Source organism: Peromyscus maniculatus, chromosome 7, assembly GCF_049852395.1.
Source record: "Peromyscus maniculatus bairdii isolate BWxNUB_F1_BW_parent chromosome 7, HU_Pman_BW_mat_3.1, whole genome shotgun sequence".
Lineage (NCBI taxonomy): Eukaryota > Metazoa > Chordata > Mammalia > Rodentia > Cricetidae > Peromyscus > Peromyscus maniculatus.
In genome coordinates, this window is record NC_134858.1 from 104,618,387 (window position 1) to 104,633,351 (window position 14,965).

The window sequence follows — 14,965 nt, forward strand, 5'->3', positions numbered from 1 at the left end:
AGTGAGAGACCCCACCTCAAGGGAATATGGTGGAGAGCGATACAGAAGGACACCCTACATCATCCCTCTGGCCTCAGTGTATTTGTATGGGGAGGGAGCTATAATGAAACAGCAAACTTCATGGTCTATGACTACTTAGTGCAAATCAGGGAGTTCTTCCCAGCTCTTGCCTTAGTCCATTTTGTTATTGCTGTAATAGAGGACCTGGAGGCAAGCACCTTTACAAAGAACGAAGTTCACTTAACTCATAGTTACTGAGATTCAAGGGCCTGTCACCAGTGTTGGCTCAGGGTGGGTGGCATCTGAATGGTGGAACTATGGGGAAGCCAGAGAATAGTTAAGAAATCGATTTCATTTTCAACAGCTTTGATTGGGGGTTTTCAGGACTCCCAAACTATTAATCCATTTGTAAGGCAGCACCCCAGTAATGAGACCTCCCACTAAGACCTTACTTGTAGATGTTTCATCTCCAAGCAGAGCCATCTTAGGGACCAAGTTTACAAGACATGAACTTTTTAGAGGATGGAGCACACTCGAACCAGAGTTAGACCACGTACTCCCCAGCACGCCAGCTGCCACTGTGTAACTGAAAAATATGTGAGCATAAAAGGACAAACGGGGTTTTTTCAAGTTCATCCGGAAAGGCAATGAAGCCAGGATACCATGGCAACCTCCCCCAAAGTCAGGATGGAGGGGGAGATGCATAAGGAAAATGGGGAGGGAAGTGGCATTTGGGTCACAGCAACCTGGTGCAATGGCTGAGTCTGGAAAGATGGTCATGTCCATGGCCCCCTCTGTGTGAGCCGTCCTGGAGGAACAGACTTCTCATGTCAGCACTGGGGGTTCACCAGAAAGACAAATGCCTGTGGGGTGACTGACAGCCCAGCTAGAGAGCCATCAACAGGAGAAAGGTGAATTCTTTTCAGAACTTTGAACACGATGCGGAGAGTTTGCTTGGCTGGACCTGAAACACATCCAGATGGATAGCTCCATGCTGTGTATGAGGCAGTAGGAGCCTCAAATACACATAAACAGATGCTGTGGACTGTGTATGGTCCCACAGCCATCCACACCCAGAAAAACCTCCCACGAAGAAAAAGGAGCAATCACGCTGAAACCAGAATGGCTTCCCAAACCCCACAGGGTTTGTGTAGTCTCTGTATTGATCCTTCTTTTGTCCCTGGGTCATTGGGCTCCAATCCCAATGCTGAGTCTTAGAAACAGTACTTGGTGAGCTCCCCGGAGACCTGGCTACACAATGGCATGCTCCCAGCATGGAGGGACAGATTCAGGTTTTGTGGGGCTTAGAGCTTATAGCATTCAAAAGGTCAATTTTCAGAAAAGCACAAAGCACACAGAACTGCAGATACAAAGTCAAGTGAGCCTTTAGGACAGGACGTCACTGCCAATCAACAGCTTTTGAATGCTCATGATATTTCATTATATTAACTGTCCCACCCTGGTAATACTTTCTTATACCTTGAGCTGTATGTATTTTAAGTACTCCTTCATACAATCATTTTATATCATTTTCTGAAAAAGAATTATTATTGACACTTGGGATGCTTAAATTGTGAGATGTTTTTCTTGCAAATCTACACATTGTTATTCTCCTGGGCTTGGCCCAATAATCAGGGATTCTGAGAAATTCTCTTAAAAAGTGTGTGTGTGTGTGTGTGTGTGTGTGTGTGTGTGTGTGTGTGTGTGTTGTGCATGTATGTGCAGGTGGGGGGAGTTGCTCACCTATGCTTGCACATGTGGCGGCCAGAGGTCAACTTCTTCAGAAGCCTTCTTTAGTTACCCCCCCGCCCTTTTAAGACAGCCTCTCACTGAACCAGGAGCTCACCATTTTGGCTGCGCTGACTGGCCAGTGCGCACCCAGGAGTCCCCTGTCTGTATCCATTCTCCCAGGTATGTGGGTACGGGTGCTTTCCTAGTATGTAGAAGGCTCGCGGTTTAATTCCCAGTTCTACATTAAAAAAAAAAAAAAAGTAGGTGGAGAAAAGAGAAAGGTGATGGTCTATGTGTGCCCTTGTAGCCCTGCATCACCAAGTGTGTTTTCAACAGCACAGAACTTCAACTCTAGTCAAACATTGGTAAGGGGCTGGAGAGATGGCTCAGCAATTAAGAGCACTGACTGTCCGTGTAGAGGACACCGATTTGGTTCCCAGCACCCACACCACAGCTCACAGCCTTGTAACTCTAGTTCCAGGGGACCTGATGCCCTCTTCTGGCCTACACAGGTCCCTGCATGCACGTGGTGCACAGACATTCACTCGGGCACACATATGTAAAGAACAAATCAATTTTGAAATGTTGATGAAAATAGAAACTTCAGCTTGGGGAATCATGCACCCGGCCGCTGGAAGGGTTTTCTCCAGTAGGTCTCTGGCTCCCTGTCTTCCAGACCTCACTTCTCCTTCGCAATCCGCATACTTTTGGTGCCAGGTTCTGCGGGACACGCGATGTCACAATAGCGGTACCTCTGTCCTTACATCTTCACGCTGTGACAAAGGGTGAATGAACACAGCAGATGCAGAATGACAGGAATAGCAGAAGTCTCTGCTCTCACAGGCAACTGTGACTCACACAGGGCTCTGCTCTTAATCTCAACCAGCCGCGTCCCAGCTCAGTTCACTGCATACTCAAAGAAGCTGTCTTTCCACACAAAGCCCGGGGAGACATGGCAGAGGAGCATAGGGAAGAAAGGGCAGAGGCCCTCTCTCGTCAAAGCTGAGAGATTTGGACAAAAAAGCCACATTTCTATTGCTTCATGTCGCCGGGCAGCCTCCCAGGAACCCTGACACTGAAGCCTGCCCAAACCCACAATGGCTCTGAGATCAGCCTTAACTGAAGACCTTCTTACCTGCAAGAAAGTTCTATGGCTCTTGGCTGCTACCAGCGGGTGGAGATGAGTCTGAGAAGCAGCTGGAAGCCACAGAAAACTGTAGACCCCCAGGATGGGAGTACATGAATAAAGAGCTTGCCCAATCCAGAAGGAAGCAAGGCTGTGGTTAAAAATGCAGGCAGACAGGGCCTGATGAGAAGACTCCTGTGCAGATGGGCGGAGTCTAATGATGGCATGTGACTAATAGTTGAGGGCGGGGCCAAAAACTAGGATAGCCTAAATGACAGATGAGTGGACTCTAAAGACCAAGGCCATGGACATACAAACTGTGAGTACAGCCCTTTCAGAAGAGACTTGCCTAGTGGATATCGAGCAGTGTGTAAAGGTGAGTAGGGGTTGGCAATAAGATGAGTGGGGTCTAGAGACCAGAGGGCAGGACAGCCCAAGCCAAGTCCCCTTTCCTCCCGAGTATCAGAGGTGGGGATGGAAATGGCAGAGAGCCCCACTGAACATCTCCACATTCTTCCTCTCCCCGCCCCTATCAGTTAGAGAAGACAGCCATAAAGATTCAGTCATGGTGGCGTGGCAACATGGTCCGGCGAACACTACTGCATGCAGCACTTGGAGCGTGGGCCATCCAGTGCTGGTGGAGGTCGGTGCAAACCAAGATGCTGGAGCAAAGGCGGTGCCTGGCACTAAAACTCTACACCTGCCAGGAATGGGCAGTGGTGACGGTGCAGGCGCGTGTCCGCATGTGGCAGACCCGCAGACGATTCCTCCAGGCACGCCAAGCTGCCTGCATCATCCAGGCTCACTGGCGCTGGCATGCCAGCCAAACCCGAGGCATGATCCGGGGCCACTATGAGGTCAGAGCCAGCCAGCTGGAGCTTGACATCGAAATTCTTATGACCTAGGGTGCTGGCAAAGCCATGGGGGGCTGGATCTCCCTCCCAATAAAGACACTTACTGATCATAGACTCAGAGGGAACTTAGCCTCTAACTTCCTCACCTTCCGTTCAGAAATATTCCCTGGTGTGGCAGAGTGCCCTTGTCCTGAGACCCACCCCAGGCCCCGGTTCCTAATGTCATACTTAGCCAATCTCACACAAAAGGGACTGAAGGGCTCCGGCCAGGTGCTGGCGCCTCCCCCAGCTGGATTGGGGTCCCGCCAGCATGGGAAGAGGCCTTGTCTTTTGCTCTTCTGCAACTTCTGCCGAAGCATCTCCATTCAGCTTAACAGAGTCTGTCTGCAGCAGGGCCATCTGGGAAACCAGGGATTCCACATCCTGAACCACAGGGCCCTGAGGGCCGGCACAGGGCTTGGCCGGGAGCCAGGAGGACTGCACACCTCAGCGGAGCAGCAGCAGGGCACACACGTGTCCCGTGGGCTTGTGGGGGAAGCTGCGTTCCAGAGCCAGCCCCTGTGGAGGGCCAGAGCTGAGTGGAAGGGCAGCAGCTGTGACTGCTGTCTCTGTCCCCTGAGGCTGAGCATCAAGGCTTCCCTGCCTCTGCTGGCCACTCCCTGGGAGAAGCAGGCAGGGCTTGGGAGTGGAGAGGGGCAGCTGGGGTGGACACACAAACAGGGTAGGACTGGAGGCCATGGGTTGGGGGTCACAGCCTCCCAATCCTAATGTCCTCAGAAGCAGCTGGGCTGATCCCTCCTCAGACTGCCACCCTCTGCTGGGCCAGCCTCGGCAGTGACTGCTGCCGGGACTCGGCTTTGCTGCGTCTCTCACAGTCTTGGCTCGTCTCTCATCATTTCTGCCTTGTTTCTAAGCTTGAGGTGCCTCTCACCTCATCCCTCAGGAGTCTGAAAATTTCAGATTCTGAAAATCTGAGAAACCTCAGATTTTCCTCTCCCGAGAATCTGTGGGTGGTTGGCTCTGCATGGAGGGCAGGAAGGGCAGCTTGTAGGTGTGCAGAAGGCAGGAGTCTTCGTGGCATTGTTGCTGGAGAAGGTTTTCCCCAACCCCAACTCCCCCTCTGTGTGTGTGTGTGTGTGTGTGTGTGTGTGTGTGTGTGTATGTGTAAGTGTGTATGTGTGCATATGTGTGTGTATGTGTGTGCATATGTGTGTGTGCATATGTGTAAGTGTGTGTGTGTGTGTGTGTGTGTGTGTGTGTGTGTGTGTGTGTAGTAGTAGTAGTTTCCAGAGTAGCAGAGGCCCCTGTGAGGGCTCAGAGTTCAGTTTGTTCTCATCACCGCCCACAGCTGCAGATGACAGTGATGCCTTTGGGCATCTGACTTTCTGAATGGATGTTGTTCTTCCAAGGGACCCCTCTACAGACTCCAGACACAGCTCTCTTCCCGCTTTCCACGAAACGAGTCAGGTGAGATGGGTAAGACATGAAGCTGAGCCTGAGGGAGTCCTCCCAGACTGGCCGTGTCGTTACCATCTCAACAGTGAGAGGTGTTTAAGACCTGGGCTGGCAAGGATTAACTCTGATCCTCCTGATAGAACATTAGCCTCTCCTAAGCTGTTGAAAAATATCATCCAGCCAGAGAGTCTCCTTTTGAGCATGCTGGCTTGAGGTCGGCATCAAGAGTCCAGTGTGCGCCGGGCGGTGGTGGCACATGCTTTTAATCCCAGCACTCGGGAGGCAGAGGTAGGCGGATCTCTGTGAGATCAAGGCCAGCCTGGTCTACAGAGTGAGATCCAGGACAGCCAGGGCTACACAGAGAAACCCTGTCTTGAAAAACCAAAAAAAAAAAATCCAATGTGTGGTCACAACTGGGACCTGGCGAGGTAAATGCTTTTCAGTGAGCCTCTGTGATCTTACCTGGAGACGGCCATGTAGAATTCCAACCTAAACCAAGCAGGTTCAAGGTCATCAAAGCTTTGTGCTCTCCAATGACCCGAGAGTGCACAGTGAAGTGCGGCTCAGAAAGACACAGGCCTTCCTGGTCCCCGAGTGGGGGGCATAGGAAGAGCTTTGGAGGGGGAGTAGACAGGGTCTCTTGTCCCACCAGGTATGTAGCCGGAAGATGAGACCATACAGGTCCAAGCAATGGAGACTCAAAGCTGGACCCAGAAGGATGAAGATCCACGGTGTGGCATCCGGCCAGTAGTCTGGGGTCCCGGGAAACCAAGGACGGTCTGGAGCTATAGGGGTGCATTAGAGAGCTCCAAGGAAGAGGAAGTGAGTGGGTGAGCAGTGAGGAGAGACGCTCCCTTTGGCAGTCGGACCTGTGGCCAGCGTCAGCCCTTCAGATGAGCCCCCTTTCCTCAGCAGGGGAGAGGTGAGAAGTGAAACCTTTAAAGGCAGCCCCCACAGGCCCCTGCTGTTCCTCACCATTGCTCAGAACCAAGCTGCATAACGAACTCTTGAGAATATATCCACTGAAATACTCAGTGTGGGAAGGGGCGCGCTTGCAGCTTCAGGGCCGGGGTGGGCCCTGGTGCACTCTGGGAGGACCTGGAACTTCACTCTTGCTACTTCCCCTGGTGACGTGTGCATTACCAGGAGCTGTGTGCCCCAGACTCTTCTCCTATTAATAAAGAGATATTAACCCTCAGACTGGCTCAGACTACATAGGATTCTTAAGTATCCAGTACATTAAAGGCCCGTCATGCAATGGCTCCCCAGATGGCATCTAGTCTCCTTGTCCCCAAAGTCTTACCCTGTGCTCTCAAGTTCCTCACCTGATAAATCACCAAACAGCTCTGATCACACAGCTCCAAGGTCACTATCCTGTCGTATCTTCTGCTTTTCTGTGTCATGCATACAAATCCAAGATGAGGTGGCCACAGCCACTGCCATGTCATCATTGGTACATTGACTGGATAGAACACAATCCCCGTCCACATGCCATCAGGGTAGAAATGCCTGGTGTCCAGGAAGGAGTCTTTGGTCAGGGTTAGGTATGTAGTTTAGCTTGTAGGCATAGGTTAGCATGCACAAAGCCCTGGGTTTGATCTCCAGTACTACAAATGCTGGGCATGGGAGCATGTGCCTGTAATCCCAGCACTCTGGAGATGGAGGAAGGAAGATTGGAAGTTCAAGGACAGGCACAGCTACAAAGATTCTGAGATGTGTGTGTGTGTGTGTGTGTGTGTGTGTGTGTGTGTGTGTGTGTGTTGCCTTAAGCAAATAAAATCTGATTAGCTTTGTCTCTAAAAATTGAGCTTGATGGAAAGTCTAGAAGCAAATGTCTGTTATATAGAGGAGCTGGAGCGTATTGAAAGGGAGAAAGGTTTCTGGTCACTGCCAAAGCTGTGACATGTGAATTCACCTGACAATAAAAGACTTAGCCTAGAATTGGACACTGAAGAGAGCGAGAGTTAAAGGGGTACTAGTAGATATGTTGGGGGACAGAGACTTTTGATCAAAAGGAAGTTCTCAGAGTTGGAGTACAGAGGATGACAAGAAGTAGAAGGTAAGAAGAACGGAGAAAGAATGTTGTGGTCACATAGGGAGAAACAAAATCCCAACCACAAGACGGGTATGAGGAAACTGAGTTATTACTACAGCCCCTGCCTGTGCCTCCCTCTGTCTGTTCCCTGCAGGTCACCCAATGGGAGATGTGAGTGTGTAATCTGGGGATTGTGTGGCTCAGAGGTTGCAAGGTGCCCAGGTGCTGTGTCCGGGAGCTGCCCTCATGAACCCAGAACCCTCCTCCATTACGGGACCGCCAAGATTCCTGGGCTCCCAAGACATGAGAGAAAAGAATTTGTGGTTAAAAGAGGCCTGAGATGTGGCCAAGAAGTTAAGATATGAAAATCTCACCACCTGAGGCCAGGAGCAATATAGAAAGTGGGGTTAAGTGGGAGGCACCAGGAGTTTCACCTGTCGGGAGTGGGCAGAGGCTAGCACAGCATCCAGGAGAGATGCAGGGCCAACTGTGAGGACCACCCCGGAAGGGGCCATATGGATGTCATGATTGGTGTTGTCAACTCAACTGGATTTAGAACCGCCTAGGAGACACATCTCTGGATGCGTCTGCCAGTATTTCCAGGGAGGTTTGACCGAACATAGGCAGGGCCATCCCAGGAGCTGAGGTTGTGGACTAAATCAAAAGGAGGGAGCGAGCATCAGGGCTCATCTCCCTCTGCTTCCCGACTGAAGATGCACGTGACCAGACACACCGCTCCCACTACTGTGCCTTTCCCACCGTGACGACTGTATCCTCTGACTGAAATATGTCAGGCATTTCGTCACAAAAACAAGAAAAATGACTAACACATGAGGTGTGAGGTAAACACGCTTGGCCATGAGTTGGTTGTAGTTGAAGCTGGGGGGTGACTTCTCACCCCATGTCTGAAGTGTTTAAAGCTTCCACACTGAAAACTTGTGATAAGCAGTTAGGAATAGAAGCCCCCAAATCGTTGACTTGTTTTCTGAAACGAAACAGAAACTTGTTTTCCCTTCTGAAAATGAAGGGCAGCCATGGGAAGTCCAAAGTGTAGCCGCCATAGATGTCCTCAGCAGAGTGGTCCCATTCCATCCTTGTGCCCCGTGGTTCTTCTAGGATAAATCCAAGCCCTCTTGCTGTCCAGATGACTCATAGTCCCAGCCCCCATGTGACGCTTGAGAAAAAGAAGAGCAAAAAAGAGAAACTGTTCCTGTCCACTGAGATAATTCCTTTAAAGACCTTACCTAAAAGACACACGTGCCCAGTATCCTCCACTTACTCATTGGCCAGAACTGTTACATGAGCCTCCCAACTGTGAAGACCATAATTGCCGCCATGACTGAACCTGGCCAAAGAGTAACAGGCTAGATTCTACTGGGACACATCTTGCAGCTCTCAGTAGCTTAACGGAGCACATTTCCCTCACACAGAGTCTGCTGGGTGGGCTTCTGGCAGCGTGTCTCCTCCACGTGTGTGTTTGGTCTTCCCGGCCACTCTGCCCCACGCCATCCCATGTGGGCACAGAAGCTCCTGTGACTGCCCTTATGCTAACAGGAAAGGAGGGAATGGAAAAAAGAATCTACCGATTCTAACCTGCCGTTTAGAAATATCATTTCACTCTGCTTCCAGTGTGTGTGTGTGTGTGTGTGTGTGTGTGTGTGTGTGTGTGTGTGTGTTCATGTGGACACATGCACGTGTGTAAGCAAGTGCACATGGAGGCCAGAAGTCAATGTCGGGTGCCTTCTTCAGCCGTCCTCTTGTCTTTTGGGATGGAGTCTCTCCCTGAACCCGGATCGGCTAGGCTGGCTGGCTGGTTAATGAGCTCCAGAGGTCCACCTGGGTCCACCTCCCACCACTGGAGCTACAGAGACCCTCGGCAGCACCCAGCTTCTTACACGGGTGCTGGGAATCTGAGCTCAGGACCTCCTGACCACAGAGAGACACTTTACCAACTGAGCCGTCTCCCAAATCTCTAGTCTCACTCTTTCCGAGGGCTGCGGCTTGAAGCTGCATCCTAAGGATGACCTGTGTCTCCAGCCTCTTTAGACCCACTGTGTTGGCTCAGTTGGCTAAGTGGCTGTGTCTAATCTTGTTTGTTTGTTTGTTTTTCGAGACAGGGTTAACAGCCTTAGCTGTCCTGGAACTAGCTCTGCTGACCAGGCTGGCCTTGAACTCACAGAGATCCGCCTGCCTCTGCCTCCCGAGTGCTGGGATTAAAGGCGTGCACCACCACCGCCCAGCCATCATGTCTAATCTTAAGGAGAACAGAGGTCTAAGTGTCCCATGTGACTGAAGAAGAAAGGGAGAATGTTCATGAACAGATGGACACCCCTACATCAGGCTCTCTCCATGAGACAGCGGCTGCGTTGGAAGCAGTCATCAGCATTTGCTAAAATGAAGAAAAGGTGAACGAAGACCCCCCCCCCATGAGAATTAGTCTGTATTAAGGGGAAGTGGGTAAAATTCATCTATTAACAGAACCTCGTGTTGTTGTTTTTTTAATCTAACCATATGTTGTTTATAACGGACACACCTGACATGAAAGGAAGCTGTGGGCTGAAACTAAAGATGTGAAAGGTAGCACAGGAAGGAGCCTGTCTTAAAACACATTTAATCATCTCTCTTGAGACGGGAGAAATGAAGACAAACCGATTCCTTTCATCGCCCAAAGCTCACACAGTCAGAGTCATCAGGGATGAGAGAGGACCGTATCGTGGAGGGGATGCGAGGATTGAAGGACTGTATGAGATGGGGACAGCTGAAGGACAAAACGCCCAGAGGGCTGAGAGCAGGAGGCTGCCAAGGCCCAAATGCAGCCTCTGACTCCAGAACTGGGCTCCTCCACACCTGTCACCTGCTTCTTTAAAGGGGGCTTGCAAAGGCCCTAATCTACTGTTCTTATTTTTTTAAAAGAATACACAAAAAACACAGTAAAACATTCACATGTTTCTTTAAAGGGTAAAATGGCCATCGAAGGCAATGGCATCCTTTACCACCAAGACAGGTGCTACAGGGGCTGGAGAGATGGCTCAGTGGTTAGGACTGCTTGCTGCTCTTCCAGAGGACTGGGGTTCAGTTCCCAGCACCCACATGGGATTATCTAACAACCACTTGTATACACTTGTAACTCCAGCTCTATGGAATCCCACGCCCTCTTCTGGACTCTGTGCCCACCTGCACACACGTGGCATAAACACACACACACACACACACACACACACACGCACGCACGCACTCACGCACGCGCACACGCATGCGCACACATGCACCCCCATGCACACGCACGCACGCGCGCGCACACACACACACAGATACAAAGGAAAATCAGAGTTTGACAAGACAGGGTCTACAAAATGCTAAACAACAGATGATCCTAAGGATTAGAACAGAACACTGCACAGTGCTCTGTGGTAAAGGAATGACCTGACAAGTGTGTTACAAGAAAGGAAACTTGAGACCATTCTCAATGATAAATACAGACATAAAAACCCAAGTAAAATACCAGCCAATTGCAACCATTGTTCCAGGAAAGCAGTGATGGATACCCTGAAAATTCCATCTCCCCAGCTGGGGGCAGGGGGCAGACACACCAGTAACTTCAGCACTCAGGAAGTTGAGGCAGGAGGATTTGTACAAGTTCAAAGCCAACCTGATAGATAGTGAAGACTACTATCATCCTTTAAAAAAAAAAGAAAAGAAAAAAAAAACAGAGATATGGCAGCTTACAGATAGTGAAGACCACTATCTCGTCTTTAAAAAAAGGGAGTGGGAAAGCAAAACAAAGATATGGCAGCTTATGCTTATGTTACCAGCACTTTAGAGGCTGATGCAGGAGGATTATCATAAGTTTGAGTTCAGCTTGTATTACAAAGTGTGTAGGTCGGGGCAGTGGTGGCCCATACCTATAATCCCAGCACTCAGAAGGCAGAGACAGGTGGATCTCTGTGAATTCAAGGCCAGCCTGGTCTACAGATCAAGTTCCAGGACAGTCAAGGCTGTTACACAGAGAAATCCTGTATCAAAACAAACAAACAAACAAACAAACAAAAAAGTGGCATAGGGGATTTGTTTTGGATGTCAAGTGATTGTTAATCTTGCCAATTTAATTATGTTGAAATATGTCTGATATTAATTTTTATTATTTATTTGGCGTGTGTGTTTCTTTTAGGGTTTCTGTTGCTGTGAAGAGATACCATGACCATGGCAACTCTTATAAAGGAAAACATTTAATTGAGGTGGCAGCTTACAGTTTCAGAAATTTAGTCCATATCATCATGGCAGCATGATGGAACATGGGAACAGGGGGCGTGCAGGCAGACGTGGTGCTGGAGACGGAGCTGCTACATCTTGATCCACAGGCAACAGGAAGTAGACTGAGTGTCACACTGAGCTTGAGCATAGGAGACCTCAAAGCCCACCCCCACAGTGACACACTTCCTCCTACAAGGCCACACCTAATAGTGCCACTCCCTACGAGTTTACGGGGGCCAACAACACTCAAACTAAACTATCACAGTGTGTGTGTGTGTGTGTGTGTGTGTGTGTGTGTGTGTGTGTGTGTGTGTGGTGTGTGTGTGTGTGTGTGTGTGGTGTGTGTGTGTGTGTGTGTGTGTGTGTGTGTGTGTGTGTGTGTTACGTGGTAAGGGGCAGTTTGTGGGCCACAGCACACATGTAGAGGTCAGAACTGGTTCTCTCTTTGCACTGTCGTATCTGGGGTTTGAACTCAGGTCAATGAGATTTGCCCAGCAAGCTCTTTTACCCACTGAACCGTCTCAATGGCTTGCCTAAGAAATCAATAAAACATACTTCTAGGTGTGTTTATGTGCAAATTCCTACGTTATTCACTTTGCTTTGCTGTGACAAAAATGGAATAAACAACCTAAAAGGCTGGACATGATAATATAGCAAGTTTGAGGCCATCTCAGGCTACATGAAACCCTGTCCTGAAACAAAACAAAACAAAAACAAACAGTAATCTTTGATATGTGTAGGCTTAACATCAGAGTATCAAAGTAGATAAGGCAAAAGCTGAGGGAACTGCAAGGGGAAATATGAATCCACAGTATTATAATTGAGGGCTTAAACATTCATCTGTCGGGGAAAGCCAGCGCCAGAAGTGATAAGGGCAAAGTGGACTCCACAGCACCAAACACCGACTGAATGAATCAGCTGGAAGTCTTCCCCAGCACAGTTAAGCTAGAGAGAGAGATAAAAGGCTTTGGAGTCCAGGAGGAAGAAATAGAATTGTCTCCCCTTACAGGCGATGCGATCTTACATACAGAAACCCCAAAAGTCAACCAAAAAAATAAACCACAACCCTGTGAGACTGATGTAGACTTTTCAGGCTACAATGTTAATCAAGAAGGATGTGGGGGTGATCTGGCTGTGCTATCCAGCACCCCACTAAACACAAGGATGATCTGGCTCACCTGGCCAGTGAGGTGGGTGCCCCCTTCCTCCCTCACCACTCCCAGAGTGCTCAGTGAGGACAGCCTTCCTCCACAGAGACCAAGAGTATGCAAGTGGCTACAGACTCTGCTAAGAGCTCCAAATAAGCTCCCAGAGCCCACATACAAGAATCAGTAGCATTTCTATCCACTAACAGTGAATTACTGCCCCAAGTCAACAAAACAACCCAGTTACACTATCATAACCAATGTATGTAGGATAGTTTTAAAATATGTATTTATGCTTATTTTATATGCATGTGTGTATAGGCACACATATGTACCTGTGTCTAGTTGCCCGCGGATACCAGAAGAGGGAGTTGGATCCCCTGGAACTGGAGGTACAGACAGTTATGAGTCACCATGTAGGTGCTGGGAACCAACGTAGGTCTACTGCAAGAACAGTAAGTGCTTTTAACCACTGAGCCATCTCTCCAACTCCTGGGAGTAATTTGGTTGTTAATTTTATGCATGTGTGTGTTTGCCTGCATGGAAGTCTTATGTACATGTGAGCACCTGATACACTCAGAGGCTAGAAGAGGGCATCGGACTCCCTGAAAATGGAGCTATAGATGTCTGTGAGCTGCCCTGTGGGGGCTGGGAACTGAATCCAGGTCCTCTGGATTAATTAATCACTGAGTCATCTCTCTAGCCTCTTTAGGAGTAATTTTAATCAAAGAGATGGAAGACCAGTACATTGAAAACTATAAAACATTGATCAAAGAGATTTTTGACAAAAAAGGAAAGATAACCCAACCCATGTTCAATAAATTAGAAGAATTCAAATTGAAATATCCATCCAATCTGAAGTAATCCACAGATGCAATGCTAATTCCTACCCAAGTTCCAATGGCAGTTCCACAGACACAGGAAAGAAATAATTCTAAAATTTACATGAAACTACAAAAGACCCTGAACTCCCAAAGTTTTTTTTTTTTTTTTAAAGATTTATTTATTTATTATGTATACAGCATGTATGACTGCAGGCCAGAAGAGGGCACCAGATCTCGTTACAGATGGTTGTGAGCCACCATGTGGTTGCTGGGAATTGAACTCAGGACCTCTGGAAGAGCAGTCAGTGCTCTTAACCTCTGAGCCATCTCTCCAGCCCCTGAACTCCCAAAGTTATCTTGATCAAAAAGAACCAAGCTAGAGAGCTCACAGCACCTGAATTTAAAAATCTTTCAGAAGATAGAAATAACACAGTTCAGTAGCAGCATAAAAGCACATGAACAATCGAACAGAACGGAGGCCTCAAAAATAAATCTGCATAGCAACAAAGCAAACACTCAATGTTTTTTCTTTGAGGTGTGTGCGTGCATGTGCATGCACGTGCACGTGGTAGATGCATATGGAATGCTCACGTACCTATGTGCAGGCAGGAGGCTGACACCGGGTCATCTGCCTCTGTTACTCTCCAACCTGTTTTCTGAGACAGTGTCTGTCACTGAGCTCAGAACTCACTGATTCACAGAGACCAGCTGGCCAGCAAGCACCAGAGTCCTCCCGTCTCTGCCTGCCAGCACTGGGACTGCGGGTGTGCACTAGCGTGCCCAGCTGTTTCCATGGGTGCTGGTATCTGAACTCAGTCATTGTGCAGCAATTACTTTACCAACTGAACCAGCTCTCCACCCTCAAATAACTTGATCTTTAAAATGAGCAAAGGACATGAATAGATACGTCTCCAGTGAAAACATATCGGGTACGGAACTTCACTAGTCATCAAGAAAATGCAAATGAAAACCAGAGTTACCACCTCACACATGTTAGAACGGCACAGAAAAGGTAACAAGTGTCGGTAAGGGGGTGGGGAATAGAGAGGCCTCATGCCCCGTGGGTAGGGATGTGAGATGGTACAGCTGTGTGGAAAACAGTAGGAGGTTCCTCCCAAACCAAAAACGAATCCACATATATGATTCAGCAACCCAACTTCTCGGTGTATACCGAAGGGAAATAAAACTTGTACAATGAAGAGATATCAAAAGGCCAGGAACTGTGACACACACCTATGATCCCAGCACGTGGAGGCTGGGGCAGGAGGATCGTGAGTTTTAAAAGGCCAGGTTAGGCAATATAGTGAGAACCTGTCAAAAAGAGTAAAAGGAGAACCGGACATACCGGTACACACCTTAAACCCAGCACTTGGGAGGTTGGGGCAGGTGGATCTCTGTGAGTTCAAGGACAGCCTGGTCTACAGAGTGAGTTCCAGGGCAGCCAGAGCTACAGAGTGAGACCCTGTCTTACAAACAAAACAAACAAAAAATAAGAGGAGAGGGAGGAGGAGGAACCTATATCGCGCTCATTGCAGCATTATTTA

At 48.8% G+C, this 14,965-nt stretch overlaps 1 protein-coding gene and 1 long non-coding RNA gene across 3 annotated transcripts; one reads left to right on the forward strand and one right to left on the reverse strand.

Moving 5' to 3' along the window:
* Nucleotides 1-2,289: 2,289 nt before the first annotated feature.
* LOC143274328 (uncharacterized) lies at nt 2,290-3,376 on the reverse strand. Its single transcript, XR_013052930.1, has 2 exons — nt 2,867-3,376; nt 2,290-2,504 (listed from the first exon to the last, which is right to left on the reverse strand). It is a non-coding gene; the product is annotated as an uncharacterized LOC143274328 (long non-coding RNA).
* Nucleotides 2,576-3,823, forward strand: LOC102912666 (IQ domain-containing protein F6). Of its 2 annotated transcripts, none has more exons than XM_006978383.3 (2): nt 2,576-3,233; nt 3,394-3,823. In XM_006978383.3, the coding sequence occupies exons 1-2, from the start codon at nt 3,129-3,131 to the stop codon at nt 3,760-3,762; spliced, it is 474 nt and encodes a 157-aa protein (XP_006978445.1). In that variant the 5' UTR covers nt 2,576-3,128; the 3' UTR covers nt 3,763-3,823. The 2 variants fall into 2 exon arrangements, with proteins under 2 accessions (XP_006978445.1, XP_042137512.1); XM_042281578.2 differs by having other exon boundaries at nt 3,133-3,233; nt 3,398-3,823.
* The last annotated feature ends 11,142 nt before the right edge of the window (nt 3,824-14,965 follow it).